Genomic DNA, 14,120 nt, shown 5'->3' on the forward strand with positions numbered 1-14,120 from the left:
GATTATTTGTGGTTCCTGGAAAAAAAAGAAAAAAGTCAGGGGCTCCTGGCTGGCTCAGAAGAATGTGTGACTCTTGAACTCAGGGTCATGTGTTCGATCCCCATATTGGGTGTAGAGATTACTAAACACAAAGTTTGTTTTTTAAAATAGTCTAATAGGCCTTTAAGAAAACAGAAAAGGACCCTCAGAAGGCAGGGGTCAAGTCAGATAAGCAGGCTGTGAGGGCACAGACCATTCTGGAGTCGCTCTTGGATTCCACCCTGCAGAGGGTGAGGCTAGAAGCCGGTTCCCACCTCTGTGAGAAAAGGCCAATTAGGGCCTCAGGGGAGCAAGTCTTGGCCTATTCTTAGGCCTGGGGAAGACATCCTGTCACAGCTGCCACCAGAGGCCCTTTACCAGGAGACCTGTCAGAGGTTTTAGGAAAGGGCTCTGTGTGCTGTGACTGAGAGCACGTGGGGTGCATGGTCCCCTGACCACGGGGCTGTGGGAACCGAAACAAAAACACCTGCTCTGAGAATCCCATTGGAAAACCTAAAGTCCAAAGCAGAGGGGGCTGAGGTGGGCGCTCTGGGGTTCCTGTGGGAGAGGCAGGGCAGCAGGACAGAGCAGAAGGTCCACGTAGCTGGCAGTCGGCAGGAGGACCGTTCTAGAACTGCTGACCAGGCCAAGGAGTGCCGTTTTGAGCACCATGGTGCCACAGATGGGCCCTGAGTCCACTGAATGTTCTTTTTAAAAACCATTTCTTTTATTTTCAGATGTGACTGGGAAAGCGATAGCATCACGGTATTTTGATATGTTTGAAAGTGGTAAGAAAACTCTTTTCCTATGAAAACGAATTAGAAGCATGAAGATAAAAAGACACAAATCAAAGTGTCAAACATTCTTAGTTGTCTACTAAAACAAGGTGCCAGAAGCTCGTAGGAGTATTCTAGAACAGTCTGGCAGAAGCCCTCCTGGTCTCTTAATTGAGTTCATATGATCAAGTTTGAAGGCGTTATCTAGAACACGTCTTCTCGGGTCACACTTGTCCTGGGCCTTTTATTTTTGTTGCTTCATCAGCTAATAAGAGAAAACATTTTTTAAATCAAACGTATATAAAACAATGGAATCAGCCTCCAGCCCTGGACATCATTATTCCCGTCCTGGTTGTGGTGCGCCCCTGCACTCCTCGCACACGTCCCGGAACACGCGGCGCACGTTCTTCTTCCGTGGCCTCCAGTCCGGGCACTGGGCTTGAGAGCAGAGGTCAGTCAGGTTACGGCAGCCCCTTTTATTTTTACCAAACAGTAAGGATTATTAAAAACAAGGCTTTATAAAGAGAACAGAGTAATAAGAAATGTCTGGACACACTTACAGGAACTGTGCATTTTTACTCTGTAATTAAGGTGAGCACCACCCAGTGGGAAATAATGGGGCTTGAGGTTAGCTTCCTGTTGTTGCTGTGAGGCCCAGATACGTCCCTCAGCAAAGACTTGCCACACTCAGTCTGGTCTGCAAGTCTGATTTCTGGCGCCCTTCTGCAAGTTGGTGTCCCGGGACCCCTCTGCGGTGGTTGTCGCTGGCCTCCGGTTAGAGTCCTAGGATCCTCACGATGTGCTCCTGTCCCTCGCCTCTGTGGGTCCCAGCCTGGAGCCCAGCGGCCATCCACTCACTAGTGGAGACAAGCTCCAGGAATTAGAAGATTCAGAGGACACAGCAGCTAAGCCCAGAGGAGGCACAGCGTCTGGGGGAGCAAGCAACAGGGACCTAAAGCAGATTTGCCTTGACCTGACAGATAACTCTGGACCGATGGTGACCTTCATTCAGAGTGCACCTCCCAAGTCCCTGCTCTTCATGGTGACCCAGGACGACGGTGCAAGCAGGTGAGCGTGGATGGACTGTCCCCTGTGGCGGGGACAGGGGAAGCCGGCTGGAGCAAGGGGCTTTCTTAAGGAGAAGGAAGGGGAGCCCATCACAAAGTGGACTGTGTTCAGTCCTAGACGCTAAGGAATATTCTCGGGAGCAAGAAAGAACCGCCACGGACCCGGATTTGGACAGAAAAGCTACACTCAGGGTGCGACTTACAGAAATAGGAAAGGAAATCGGGAAAAAATTCTCTATATGAATAGCAACTGATTGAAAAGGAAACACACACACACACACCCCTTCCTGTGGGAAGAAGTTGGTCTGGCCCCCGTGTAGCTCGGAAGTTCGCTCTTCTGAGTAAACACTTGTGTGTTCACTGCCAAACTTCCATGAACCTTCCACGAACCCCAGAGTACTTCTGTACCCTGTAAGTCTGGCTCCTGAACAAGGCATTCCCCAAATTTATTTGGCCTCGGATCCTATTTTTAATAGGGCATCTTATCAGACAGAAGTTATTTGATATACGCTTGGAAAAATTCCGATTTAACTCAGGAAAATCTCAGCCCATTTTTTTTCTTTCCCTTTCTGCCCCCCTCCCTTCGCTTACTCTAAGTTGCCTGCTTTTACAATGGTGGCGTTGTTTTAGGGTTTTCTTTCTTTCGTGATACCGATCTTTCTGAAAACGAAAGGGACTGTTTTGACCTGTTCTTTCACCTTTCGCTAACTTCTGCCTCCTTTTGTGGTGAGTGAACGGGAGGGGCAGCCAAGACCAAAAACGACACTGGCTGAACGGGAAGGTGTGATTGGATCCCAAGACACAGGGCTTCTGAGAATTAAGAATTAAAGCTCTGTGCCCAAACCTGAGGCTCAAAGAGCCCCTGATGTGGCCGTATGTTTAACTAGAAATTTGACGCCCTCCCGCTGGACGCCCCAGGAGGAGGTGGGTTGCTCTCGAAGCCTCTTTGCTAGGACAACGGCGGTGTGACACACCGAGGTCCCCACGGGGACATTCACACGCCTTTCCTCTCTCCCCCCAGGCTGAAGGAGGACGCCAAGAAGGTCATAGAAGCACTTGGAAGTAAACAAATCAGGAGCATCCGGTTCAGGTCCAGCTGGGTGTTTCTCACAGCAAAAGGCTTCGAGCTTCCTGCAGAAATTCAGAGAGAAAATGTGAGTGCTTTTAAATGTCGCTTCCCACAAGTGGTTAGTGTAGGACACCCTGTAATTTCTAAGGTTGTGGGTCGGTGATGGCTCCTGGTCCCCAGGACATTCCTGCGCGAAGTGCGTGCCACACGGGGCCACGCGGAGCCGGCTGCCTGGGTTTGAACCCTGGGTTCGCTCGTGGGAAAGTGCCTGGGACTCTACATTCCTGAGTCCCGGGCGAATGGCGGTAGGGGCCTGATCCGTCGTTGTAAGTAAAATAGTCCATCATACGGGGTTTGTAGACCTTGCCCGTTACATCAGGAAAAGGCACTCGACTGAAGCTCACGCTTCCCAAATCTCTTTAAAAGTAGACAGTTCCTCATGGGCTGTAGGTCCCGCCTTCTGTCACGGGTTGGCCAGCATGGGCTGGGGCAAGCCTCTCGGGCCCTTGCCTGTGTTCGGAGACCGGTGACGGCGCGGGGTGATGGGCTCACCCGGCCTGTGTGTGCGGGTTCCGAAGACACGGGATAAACCCAGCTCGCGGCGCTGCCATGGCTCAAGCCAGCTTGCTTTTAAGCCCCCATCATGTCCCCTTTATGGAAGAGTAGAAAGAGCAAGAGAATCAAGTTGTAATGAATTAATTTGGTCGCCTGTGAAAATTGCAACTGAGCACTGGTGAACGTCAGAGTCCCCACCAGCGCCTCTGGGGACGGTCACATGGCCCCTTTGGGAGACACAGCTCTTTGGGAGACAAGACAGCTCCCAGGAGAGGAAGGAGCAGTCGCACGACCACGGAGCGAAGTCACCGACTCTTCCCAGGGAAAGGCTTCCTCTCCTGGAGCCAGAAACTCGGAGGAGACAGAGGCTGGGCGCCCCCAGCCTGGGCGAGTGGCTGCTTCTGACTTCAGGCTGGGAGCCCTGGTCTTGGTCCTGGTCCCCTCCTGGCACCGTGTGCTGTGGCTGTGGGTCTGGGAAGGGAGACAGACGGAGGCAGACCGCGGCTGGGCCTCTCCTTGTTGGCAGGATCCCCTCGCCGGGGGAGGTGGGAGGTCAGTGTGGCCACGCGAGCAGATGACTCATCGCCAGCTCCCAGGGGCGCCCCGCAGCCCCTCTGAAGCCCCCCGGACGCAGCACTCTGGAGGCTCCGAAATCAGGCTTGTTTAACACGCGTCGACAAAAGCACGTTTCCCCTTGTGACTCTCGCGTGCTTTCGCGGACCGAGCCAGTCGTGCAGGACGTGTCGGGAGCATCTACTCGGTGCTCTAGCGTGGACTTCTTGGTACTAGTGACTGGGTCTGGACACCCAGTGTACCGGCGGGACCTCAGACACATGTCCCAGTGAGAGACATGCCCCGGGCTCTGTGCGGGAGCACCGTCTGGACCACACGGCATAGTGCGCTAAGTCAGGCACAGCCAGGGGCCGGGGCTTGGCGTCCTGTGTCAGATTTGCCAGGGGCCACGAGTGATCCCACGCAAACCACTTGACCTCCGTGGGCCTGTCTGCTGCTCTGGGCAATGGGTTGAAAGCTAGGTAGCTCCTCAGGGCCCGGCGGCTCTGACGGGGAGATGCACCCCGCAGACCCGTGGCCTTCGTCAGGCTGACCCCGCCGATTAAGACAGCATGCCTCTCCTCGGCCCTTGTATGATCAGCAGCAGTCTGGCCCTTTAAGGATCTCCTGGCTTCTTCCGCTCAGCTGTGTGGTCTTGGGAAAGTTACTCAGCCTCTCTGTGCCTCAGAATCCTCTCTCAGGAGAAAGGAATAAAGACCACGCCTACCGCAGAGTAAGTGTGACCACACCTACCACACCTGAAGAGTAAATGAGAATAGCGTGCCCGGCCGGAGAACTGAGCAAAGTCCTGGAATCCAGAGCGACTTTGCAGGCCACCCGAGCTGCAATCGCAGGGTGGGGCCTGGAGGGTGATTCTGATGCACGGGAAGGGTTGGACCATTGTCCTGATAGAGGTCCCAATCCCCTGTGCCCCTCCCAGCTTCCCCCTAACATCACCTTCAGCCCCCACCCCCCCGCTCCTTCTCCAGTTGCGTTACCCTGGGCTCTCCTTCCTCCGCGCTCCCACCTCCCTGGGGGCCTCTCGCCACCAGCCCCGGGTCAGGTCCGGACGCAGCCAGAGCGCAGGCCAGGCCCCGAGGAAAGTGCTGCCCTCCCTGCCGTGCCTCTGGGGCCCCAGGGGGTCCTCGCTATCAGAAAAGCCTAGAGTGAGGAGCAGCTCTAACGTCTCAACAGCCAGCTTCCCTGTCAATGTTCCGCTAAGATGTTTAAAATAAAATTGATTTGAATCGCACAGTAGCAATGGCCCTCGCTTCCTTATCTTCTCTCTGAGGAGAGTGAGCTTCTGAAAGGCGAGGAATCAAGGACAGAGTGGGCGTCCGAACGCTGCCCCGGACTTAGAAGACCGGCGTCTCGGGGCAGGGGCGCTACGGGAATTTCAGGAAAAGGCCTGTCTCGCCTGTACGTGTGTGTTGGTCTCGGTCGTTCCAAGGGTAGGAGGATGAGACCTGAGTGCTGTGGGCGGTGTTGGTGGGAGCTCTTAGAGCCGTGGCTTAGGGACACGAAAGGGTCTTTGCTCAGATGCTGACTGAGGCCTGAGCCGGGGCAGGGCCTCAGGGGCGTCTCTCCCAGAGAGCGAGTCAGCACTACTGGGCAATCAGTACGCCTTCCTGTTTGGGGTGTGCAGACTTCCTGCTGGACTTCCCAGGGGTGGTGTTTGGCTGTGTGGGGCGGGCCTTCCGGGCCCTGGCTGGTCCCCAGCCACTATCCCCACCCTGCCCCTCTGGCTCCCAGAGCCAGCTTCCCAGGCACAGCCCGCAGGTCACCCGCACGTTCAGAAGCCTTCACCAGCCCCACTTACCCATCGAACTGAATTTTAAAATGTAAGAGACTTGCTTTGTTTCACACTACCCAGGGAGGGGTCAGTACAGAGTTGTTCCACGTTCCTGTCCCAGCTTAAAGGGAAACTGTCACCATGTCAGAGCCCCAGGCATCCTGCAAGTGAAAGAGGAGGATGTCCTTGAGTTTCTTGCAGCACACCCCCAGAAGAAAAGCAAGGGCATCCACATCATGAACCCGAGGAACACCTGAGAGAAGCTTCTGCTGGCAGCTCGCGTCGCTGTGTCATTGAAAACCCGGCTGACATCAGCATCCTAACATCCGTGAATCCCAGCCAGGGCACTGGGCTGCGGTGGGTTTGCCGGTCACCTCCCTCCTGGAGCCCTCCAGGAAGCCTTCCAGGAGCCCAGACTTGGGTGGTAACTGATCGCAGGGCTGACCACCAGCCCGTCACAGAGGCGTCTTGCACTAACCTGCCCTCCATCGCTCTGTGGAGCACAGACTCTCCCCTGCAAACCGTGGACATCGCCATTCCTTGCAGCAACAGTGGAGCTCCCTCAGGGGGTCCGAAGTGGAGGACGCTGGCCTGGGAAGTTCTGCGCGTGCTTGGCACTGTTCCTGGGTGCACCCGCGGGCGGTCGTGTCTGATCTTTACTTCACAGAGATGCTGACAAGATTGCAGAGAAGAACAGGCCAGCGCTGGAAAGGCCGTGACCAAGGAAGGATTTCAGGGCGCACTGCTCCAGCTCCTGACTGACGGCTGAACTTGAAGGTGCAGACTCATCAAGGACAAGCAAGTGCGCGCTGGGCCTGGTCAGCACTTCCCTCCCGAAGACTCAGTCGGGTGCGGAAGGCTGGTTGGCTGCTCCCGCTGCTCAGGCCATGGAAGGGGTAGGAGCAACCACTGAGTGGCCCTAAGCCGCTCCTCCACAGAGGCAACGTGATGGAAGTAAGATTGATGGAAAATAAACAGTGTCTAAAAAATAATAAATTAAAAATAAAGCATTAGAGGCTGATTCCAGTGTTCTAAAGGAGGAGGAATCTGAGACCTACATACTTAGACATAAAGGAGATAGAAGCCTGAAGCAGCACAGCCTGAATCCAGACCTAGACATTGTCACCCTGAGCTTGGTGACCGGAGGACTGTGATGTCACGTGCCTGAGCCTCTTGTCTTTGCCCTGAAATGTGGGTGGTCAGCCTGGCCCACTCGGTGTACTCAGCCCGGGATCATCTTTAGCATCACCTCCCGCGGTCTCCGTCTTAGTCCCTGGCAGTCTGGAACCAGACCAGTCTGGAACCCTTCTCTTAGCAGCCCAGCCAGTCCACTCCTACTCTGATTTCCATGCTGCAATGCCCCACACGCCGGCAAAGCCGCTACCCCTCCACTTGGCTATCCTCCACACGTGACAGAGCTTTCCCATGCAGGGCCTTTGAGGAATGGGTCATGTTCTCAACCAGTGGATAGCCAGACAACTGGATATCCATATGCTGAAGAATGAATTGGGATCCCAACCTCACACCATATACAAAAACTCAGTTAAAGTGGATCAAATAACTAAAGGTAAAAACTAGAACTACTGAACTCTCAGAAGAAAACATAGGCATAAGTCTTTGTGACCCTGGGTTAGACACAGTTTCTCTGATAGAATAGCAAAAGCACAGAGGACAGAAGAAAGCACAAATACCATCCAGAAACTGAAAAGGTAACCCACAGAACGGGAGAACATATATGCAAATGAAGGACATGTATCCAGCATATATAAAGAACTCTTACAACTTAATAATAAAATGACAACCCAATTTTAAAATAGTCAAAGGATCTGACTGGGCCATTCTTCAAAGACAGATAGATGGCCGATAAGCCCATGAAAAGATGCTCCTCGCTAGCCATTAGGAAAATGCAAATAAAACCCAGTGACTCACTAGGATGACTGTAATACCAAAGACCTACTAAGAAGTATGGACAAGGATGTGGAGAAATTAGAACCCTCATACACTGCTGGAGGAAATGTGATATACAACTGCTTTTGGGGAATATTCTGGTAATTCCTCAAAAAGTTAGACATACAGTTACCAGATAACCCAGTAATCCTACTTATCAATATTTAGCTGATAGAATGAAAACATATGTTCACCCAAACACTGGTAAGTGAATGTTCATAGCAGTATTACCCACAAAAGCCAAAAAAAGGGAAAACAACCCACATGTCTAATTAACAGATTAAAAATGTATAATAAAATATGGTATACCCATTCACAGGACTATCATGCAACCACATAAATAGACGACATGCCGATCTATGCTACAACATAGGTGAACCCTCAAAATATGCTAAGTGAAGAAAAACCAACACAAAAAACACATATTGGTATGATTCTGTCTGTATGAAACTTACAGAAAGACAAAATCTGGAGAGACAAAGTAGATGAGTGGCTGCCTAGAGCTGTGGACAGTGGGGAGTGACCACTGACAGGTGTGCCCCTGCTTGTTCAGGGGACTAGAATGTTCGAAAGTTGGTTGTGGTGATGGTGGTGTATCTCTGTGAATACTAAAAACCATTGAATCCTATGCTTAAATGGGTTAATTTTATAGTATGTGAATTACCTCTTCGTAAAGCTGTTACATAGAAAGGAATATAAAACTAGAATTCCACAGTTCCATAACAATGCAAATTATCCCTCTTTTGTATCAGGCTAAGGTGCTCTGTTACTGTGCAAACATCGAAGATATGAAGGATTAAAGCCCAGTCAGTATGAACACACATTTGCTGAGTAAGGGCCGCGACAGTTTCCCTCAAAAAAATACTCCCCTAAACCCAGAGAATTGAAAATTAAACCTTTGAGCTATGCTGTCCAGTATGGCGGCTTCTAGCCAAATTTGTATTTATATTTACCTTTATTTAAATTAAATAGAATTTAAAATCAGGTTCATCAGTCTCACTAGCCACATTTTAAGTACTCATGAATCCGATGTGGCAGATGGCTACTCTGCTGGACGGCATGGACGCTAGAACATGGCCTCATTGCAGAAAGTTCTATAACTTCATTAACACCTGGTTCAAATATTATTAAGAAGCACATTGAGGGGAAAAAATCAAGTATCCAGAGTAGGTTAGAGCAAATCCCATTCTAGGAAATGATTCTGTTTATATGACTTTGCTAGTAACTGACACGTTAAATATTTGTTGAAAAGATTAGTGGCTAAATAAAATTCTTCTCTTTTCTTCACACAGATCAACCACTCTGATAGCACAAGGAACAGATACTCTGGCTGGCCGGCAGAGGTGCAGATAGAAGGCTGCATCCCGAAACCACCGAGCTAACGTTGCACACAGCCCTAATAAACGTGTAATGTGTAGACCCGTGTGGTGTGGCCTGGCCCAGGAATCTTGGCCGACAGTCAAGATTTGATGAGCATTTGAGGGCTCCTTCAAGCGAGCCATGTTTGCTGTATCCAGTCCTGGCACACAGTATGTTTATGCCAGAATTTCTCTAATGAAGGCATTACTGAGCAGGAAGACTGGCATGGATGGGGATGGGGAGGGGAGGCGGGGATGTGCCCTGGGAAGGAGAGGCTGGGGGAAGCAAGCCCCGTTTGTCGGGGGACAGAGCCACGTGGGATTGGACCTATGCATGTGCCCTAAGACACAGCGACGAAACACACCCTCCTTCCGGGCTGTCCTCTCCTAGGACACTGAGCGCGGTCAGAGGGCTTGGCAAAGCTGCCTTGGTCCGCTCCCACTGAGCCCTGGGGGTCTGTGAGCTTACTTATCCACCCTGCGGATCTGGGCACGTCTGCCTTCCGGCAGGAGCATCACCACAGTAGCGAAGGAGACCCAGACGAACACAGGGGTGCACTCCACGGGGCCGGCAGGAGGAGCCCCAGCAGGCCCAGTAAGCTCTGCTCTCAAGAGGACAGCTAGATACCCCGCAATCCCCAGGAACACATCGTTAGATCCAAGTGTCCAAGATACCCAGGCTTGGTGAAGGACGTCCAACGACGCCTCTGATCTGGGGTTCAGGCAGCCAGCCCGTGGCCAAGCATCCATTCTAACACCACTCCGGGCCTGGCTCTGAGGTCGAGTTGGGGGTCTTGCCTCCCGGAGCCTCCAGCACTTCAGTTGGAAGGGGAGGACTTGGGGCGGGTGAATGTGTGCGAGCATCCTTATCAGGAGGACGCCCTTCAACAACCAGCAGCACCTGGCGCTTTGAATGTCAGCACCCTTCAAAGCGGCAAACCACCCCTGGCTTGGTGACTTACTGTGGCACTGATTTCTTCTTCATTTGGCATGTGAGTCGCAGATCAGCCAGGCTTGGCCACAGGGTGCTGGGAGCCAGGCCAGAGGAGGGTCCCTGTAGGCACAGAAGTCAGAAGGAGCAGGAATCCCAGATGCCCCCGAGCCCCTGGCAGGACAGACACGGGTGAACCCCATGCCCTGCAGCCCATTGCCGGGTGGTATCGGGGGTATCAGCCATGCGGGCACAAGGGGGCTGTCCTCCCACAGGCAGGGGCGAGTGTGAGCGGGCACACACTGACCCTGCAAGCCAGGCCGGGCTCTGGGTCTCTGGCCCCAGGAGGATCTGGTGCCTGCTGGCCCGAGGCCCTGAGCAGTAGTCCCTCGGGGAGCCAGGGCCTCTCTGCAGAGGAGTCTGCAGACCACCAGCGAGGCCCGTGGCTCAGGCCCCATTATGGACTGAACTCTGCCCCTGCAAGATTCCTAAGTTGAGATCTTAACCCCTGGGACCTCTGAAGGTGCCCCTATTTGGAAATGGGGTCATCGCAGGGAGAGCAAGTTAGGGGAAGTAGGGTGGACCTCGAGCCAGGGTGACCGTGTCCTTATGCGAAGGGGGACGTGGACACGGAGCAGAGGCAGAGGTCCGGGTGACGTTTCCACAAGCCAGGAAGCCAAAGATGCTGGCAAACCCCTAGAAGCCTGGGGAGAGGCCTGGAGAAGACAGATGCCTCCTCCCCATCCCCAGCCCGCGGAGGGCGTGCAGGCCGGCCAGCGCCTCGGACTTCTGGCCTCAGACTGAGGGAGAGCAAATGTCTGCTGCTTAGGTAACCGGGACTGTGGGGTGTGGTATGGCCTCCCCAGGGACACGGCTTCTGTTCCCTTCCGGTGCTAAGCTCTGGCACCCATAGACCCTTCTGGGCTAAAGAAAAGAGGAGGGAGCCTATCCGTGGTCCGGCCGGAATGATCATCTTCTCTGATCTCAGTTCACCTCAGGACCTCCTGGCCGAGCAGGTCCCAGAGTTCTGTTCCGGGATGGGAGGCTCTGGGGCCGCCCCTGCCCTGAGACAGTGCTGGGACCCCTCGGGCTCCCAGCGTCTCCCCCACCCCGCCCCGGGAGCACCTGTTTGCTGTCGACGAGGGCACCGAGTGTGGGCGCGTCTGAGCCTCTGGGGACCAACCCCCGAGAGAGCCCTGGACCTGCCCTCACGCGTCTCTGACGCTGACCCAACACAGAGCTTCCTGAGAACGCCCTCCTCAGCCCTGACCCGGGCCATTGCAGTCCCTCCATCAGGCTTACGTTTTCTTCCCAGACTTTCATTTTCTTCCATTAACTAGTGTGGCCGCCAGCGGGATGGCTTCCACAACGTCGACACAGAGATTTCCGGCCTGGGTCACTGCTGGGGCCCTGTGGGCCCTGCCACCCGTTCTCTTCGGGCAGCTCTGGCTGTACGTTCCTGAAAGCTTCTGCCTCCCAGCGTGCACTGGGGAGTTCGCCGCAGAGAGCAACGCCCGCAGAGGGATGGCTGTGCGACAAAGTCCTCCCCTGCGCTGGGGACCGCTGCCTCCCTGAGGAGCGCCCTGTCCCCCACCGCCCCAGCTGTGTCCCCCCCCTTACCGGGAAGCCCCTTCGGGCCCCTCTGTGGGAGGGGTTGGGGTTCTGGGTTCTGTGAGAACGGGGTAGCTGGGGAGTGTGAGGCGGCGGGGGCTGGGGGGCTGCAGGGACAGTTGGAGCTCGGAGGACCCTGGTCCCCAGAATGTGCATCACCAAGAGTGAACTTGACCTGAACCGCGGACTCTGGGTCATGAGGGGTCAGTGCAGGCTTGTCAACTCCTGGGACAAAGATACCACTCTGGGGGGCTGTCCATCCTGGGGGAGGCTGCACACATGCTGGGGCAGCGGGAAATGGGGAACGTCTGTGACTTCCCCTCAATTTTGCTTTGAACCCACACCGCTGTCAAATATAGTCTAGTCAGAACAACAAAAAGCTGCCGATGACAGATGACACGGGTGGACAACCAGCCCTGAGCGTCCTAGGGACCCAGCCTGCCTTCCCAGGGCAGAGCAGGGGTGAGCTCTCCCAGGAGGAGGGCAGACCGCGCCCCTCCCTAGGGCGGATACAGGGGCGAGGGGAGTGGGGAAGAAGCTCCCTCCAGCAAGGACACCAGGGCCTCCAGCCTCTGCCTCCCTGAACGGGGGTGGGGGGTCCCCCCACACAACCCCACTCCCACCTACCACAGCATTTCCATTACCAAGACGCCTCTGACTCTGCACACCCCAAAGCAGAATGGAGAGCTCGTTCCTGACCTGCTCCTGACCGAGAACAGGGTGTCCGCCGCTGGAATGCCCCAGCCCCGGAGAGGACTCCTCCCGCCCTGCTCACTCTGCCCTCCCTGGGGCCCAACATCCCTGTGCTTGAGGGCTTGACGCGACATGCCTGTGCCCAGCCCGCCCCGTGCGGACCCCCTGCTAGTCCTCAGGCCCATCCTGACCCAAGGGCCCAGTGTAAGCCTCCCTGGAGAGGTGGGGCCCAGAGATGGAGGAGGCCGAGGTCTCTGACCTTGCAGAGCCCCCACCCCCGCCCCGCTACTGCGCCCCACCACAGCACATACCCTCGCACCCCTGCCGGGCCTCGGTCTCCACAGATCCCTCCATCTCTTAATCTTGAGTAGTCCTCATGGCGTCATTTGTACACTTGAGAATGCCAGCTTGGAAGGAGAGGGCTGCTGGACGCGGGGGGGCACCCTGGGTCCAGGGGGCTGGACCCTTTGAACACACCTGCTGCCATCCCACGGAGACTCAGCAGGCCAGCTGGGGGTGCATCCTTACCCCCCACCCAGCGGAGTGGACAGCCCGCCTGGTCTGTGCTTTGATGCTCCCGAGAGTGCTCCCCCCTCGGCTGGGCGTGTCGCCATCCTCTGGCTACAAGGACCCTGTCTTCTGGGCAGTTCGAGGGGTGGGCTCCCTCCCGGAGAGGCCGCCGGGAGGGGGGAACATGCAGGAGGGGGTGCCCTCTGGACGGTAGATGGAGGGCTGCTGCTGCTCTCGCTGAAGGTGGGGCCACTCTGCCTGGACGGGGCCTTCGTGATGCCTCTCCTGAAGCCATGAGCACGCCCCAGGACTGTTGGGAAAGACATGGGTGTCGAAACAGAAAAGCATCACACAGCGGGTGAGTGGCCCACTCCCTGCTGGGGTCAGCAACAGACCCCGGATCCTACAGTGCCCAGATCTCCAAGACTATCTCCCCAAGATCTCTAAGGCAAAGGTTCTAATTTTCTTCTTTAAAGGAAAACCTGCCCACAAGGGCAGTAAGTAAAATGAATGAACAAAGAATTGCTTGGGATTCTTTTTTCGTGATTTATAAACAATGTTTGTTTCGATTTTGGGGAGGATCAGCCGAGGCCCACTTCCTCTTTTTTGTGCAGGCCTGGCATCCTGAGGGCTCCTGAGGTTTCCTGGCAGCTATGCTCTGGTGATGGGCATACCCGACTTGCTTCCACTCCACCACAGAACTGGGGACCTGCAGGACCCCTGGGCACATGTTTGCCCTTTTGCGGGGGACATGACCCAGGACCAGAAGGTCAGCAGGGTCAGGGCTGAGCTCCCAGCTGGGAGCCCCTACAGTCTGGCCTCTGCCCTCTTCCTGGCCCGGCAGAGAGCTCTCCCAGCGCAGGGACCCCCGGGAGTGTGAGGGTGTGCACTGAACAAACAGGTTATTTCAGGGAGCTACAGAGTTCCCTCCTTCGGGTCTGCAGGTCTTCCCACGGGGAGAGGATGAGGATGGTCAGGGGTGGTTCAGGCGTGCTGTCGTGGGACCCCCTCAGAGCTTTGAGATCACAGACCCGCAAGGCACCTCGGTGTGGGAGCCGCACGTGAGGGGCCGAGTCAATCAGAATGAAACCAACTAAGACTAAGACCGTCAGATCCTAGGCTCACTGGCCTCGTTCAGGAGGCTTCGAGCCGCGCAGGTGCCCCTCTGTATTGGACACAAAGAATATAATGTTGCCATCATCGCGGAATGTCCTAGAGGACGTGCTGCTCTAAGTCCCTGG

At 55.0% G+C, this 14,120-nt stretch overlaps 1 protein-coding gene and 1 long non-coding RNA gene across 13 annotated transcripts in view; one reads left to right on the plus strand and one right to left on the minus strand.

Annotated features, from left to right (window-relative positions):
* Positions 1 to 9,728, plus strand: part of FAM3B (FAM3 metabolism regulating signaling molecule B) — a 58,058-nt gene extending 48,330 nt beyond the window's left edge. For 2 of the 5 annotated variants that reach the window (XM_032355596.1, XM_032355566.1), the window contains exons 5-8: positions 756 to 806; positions 1,775 to 1,862; positions 2,883 to 3,015; positions 3,500 to 4,561. In XM_032355596.1, coding sequence (XP_032211487.1) covers positions 756 to 806; positions 1,775 to 1,862; positions 2,883 to 3,015; positions 3,500 to 3,667 — 440 coding nt within the window. In that variant the 3' untranslated portion in view covers positions 3,668 to 4,561. The other 3 variants (XM_032355573.1, XM_032355587.1, XM_032355581.1) reach the window with 3 other exon arrangements.
* On the minus strand, positions 724 to 14,100 carry LOC116597637. Of its 8 annotated transcripts, none has more exons than XR_004288712.1 (6): positions 12,847 to 14,100; positions 10,097 to 10,188; positions 6,308 to 6,810; positions 5,857 to 5,990; positions 3,483 to 3,580; positions 724 to 2,992 (listed from the first exon to the last, which is right to left on the minus strand). It is a non-coding gene; the product is annotated as an uncharacterized LOC116597637 (long non-coding RNA). The 8 variants fall into 8 exon arrangements; XR_004288719.1 differs by lacking the exon at positions 3,483 to 3,580 and having other exon boundaries at positions 724 to 1,267; positions 1,355 to 2,992; positions 12,847 to 13,393; XR_004288710.1 differs by lacking the exon at positions 3,483 to 3,580 and having other exon boundaries at positions 9,604 to 10,188.
* Between the last annotated feature and the right edge of the window lie 20 nt (positions 14,101 to 14,120).

Source organism: Mustela erminea, chromosome 1 (assembly GCF_009829155.1).
Source record: "Mustela erminea isolate mMusErm1 chromosome 1, mMusErm1.Pri, whole genome shotgun sequence".
In the NCBI taxonomy this organism is placed as follows: Eukaryota; Metazoa; Chordata; class Mammalia; order Carnivora; family Mustelidae; genus Mustela; species Mustela erminea.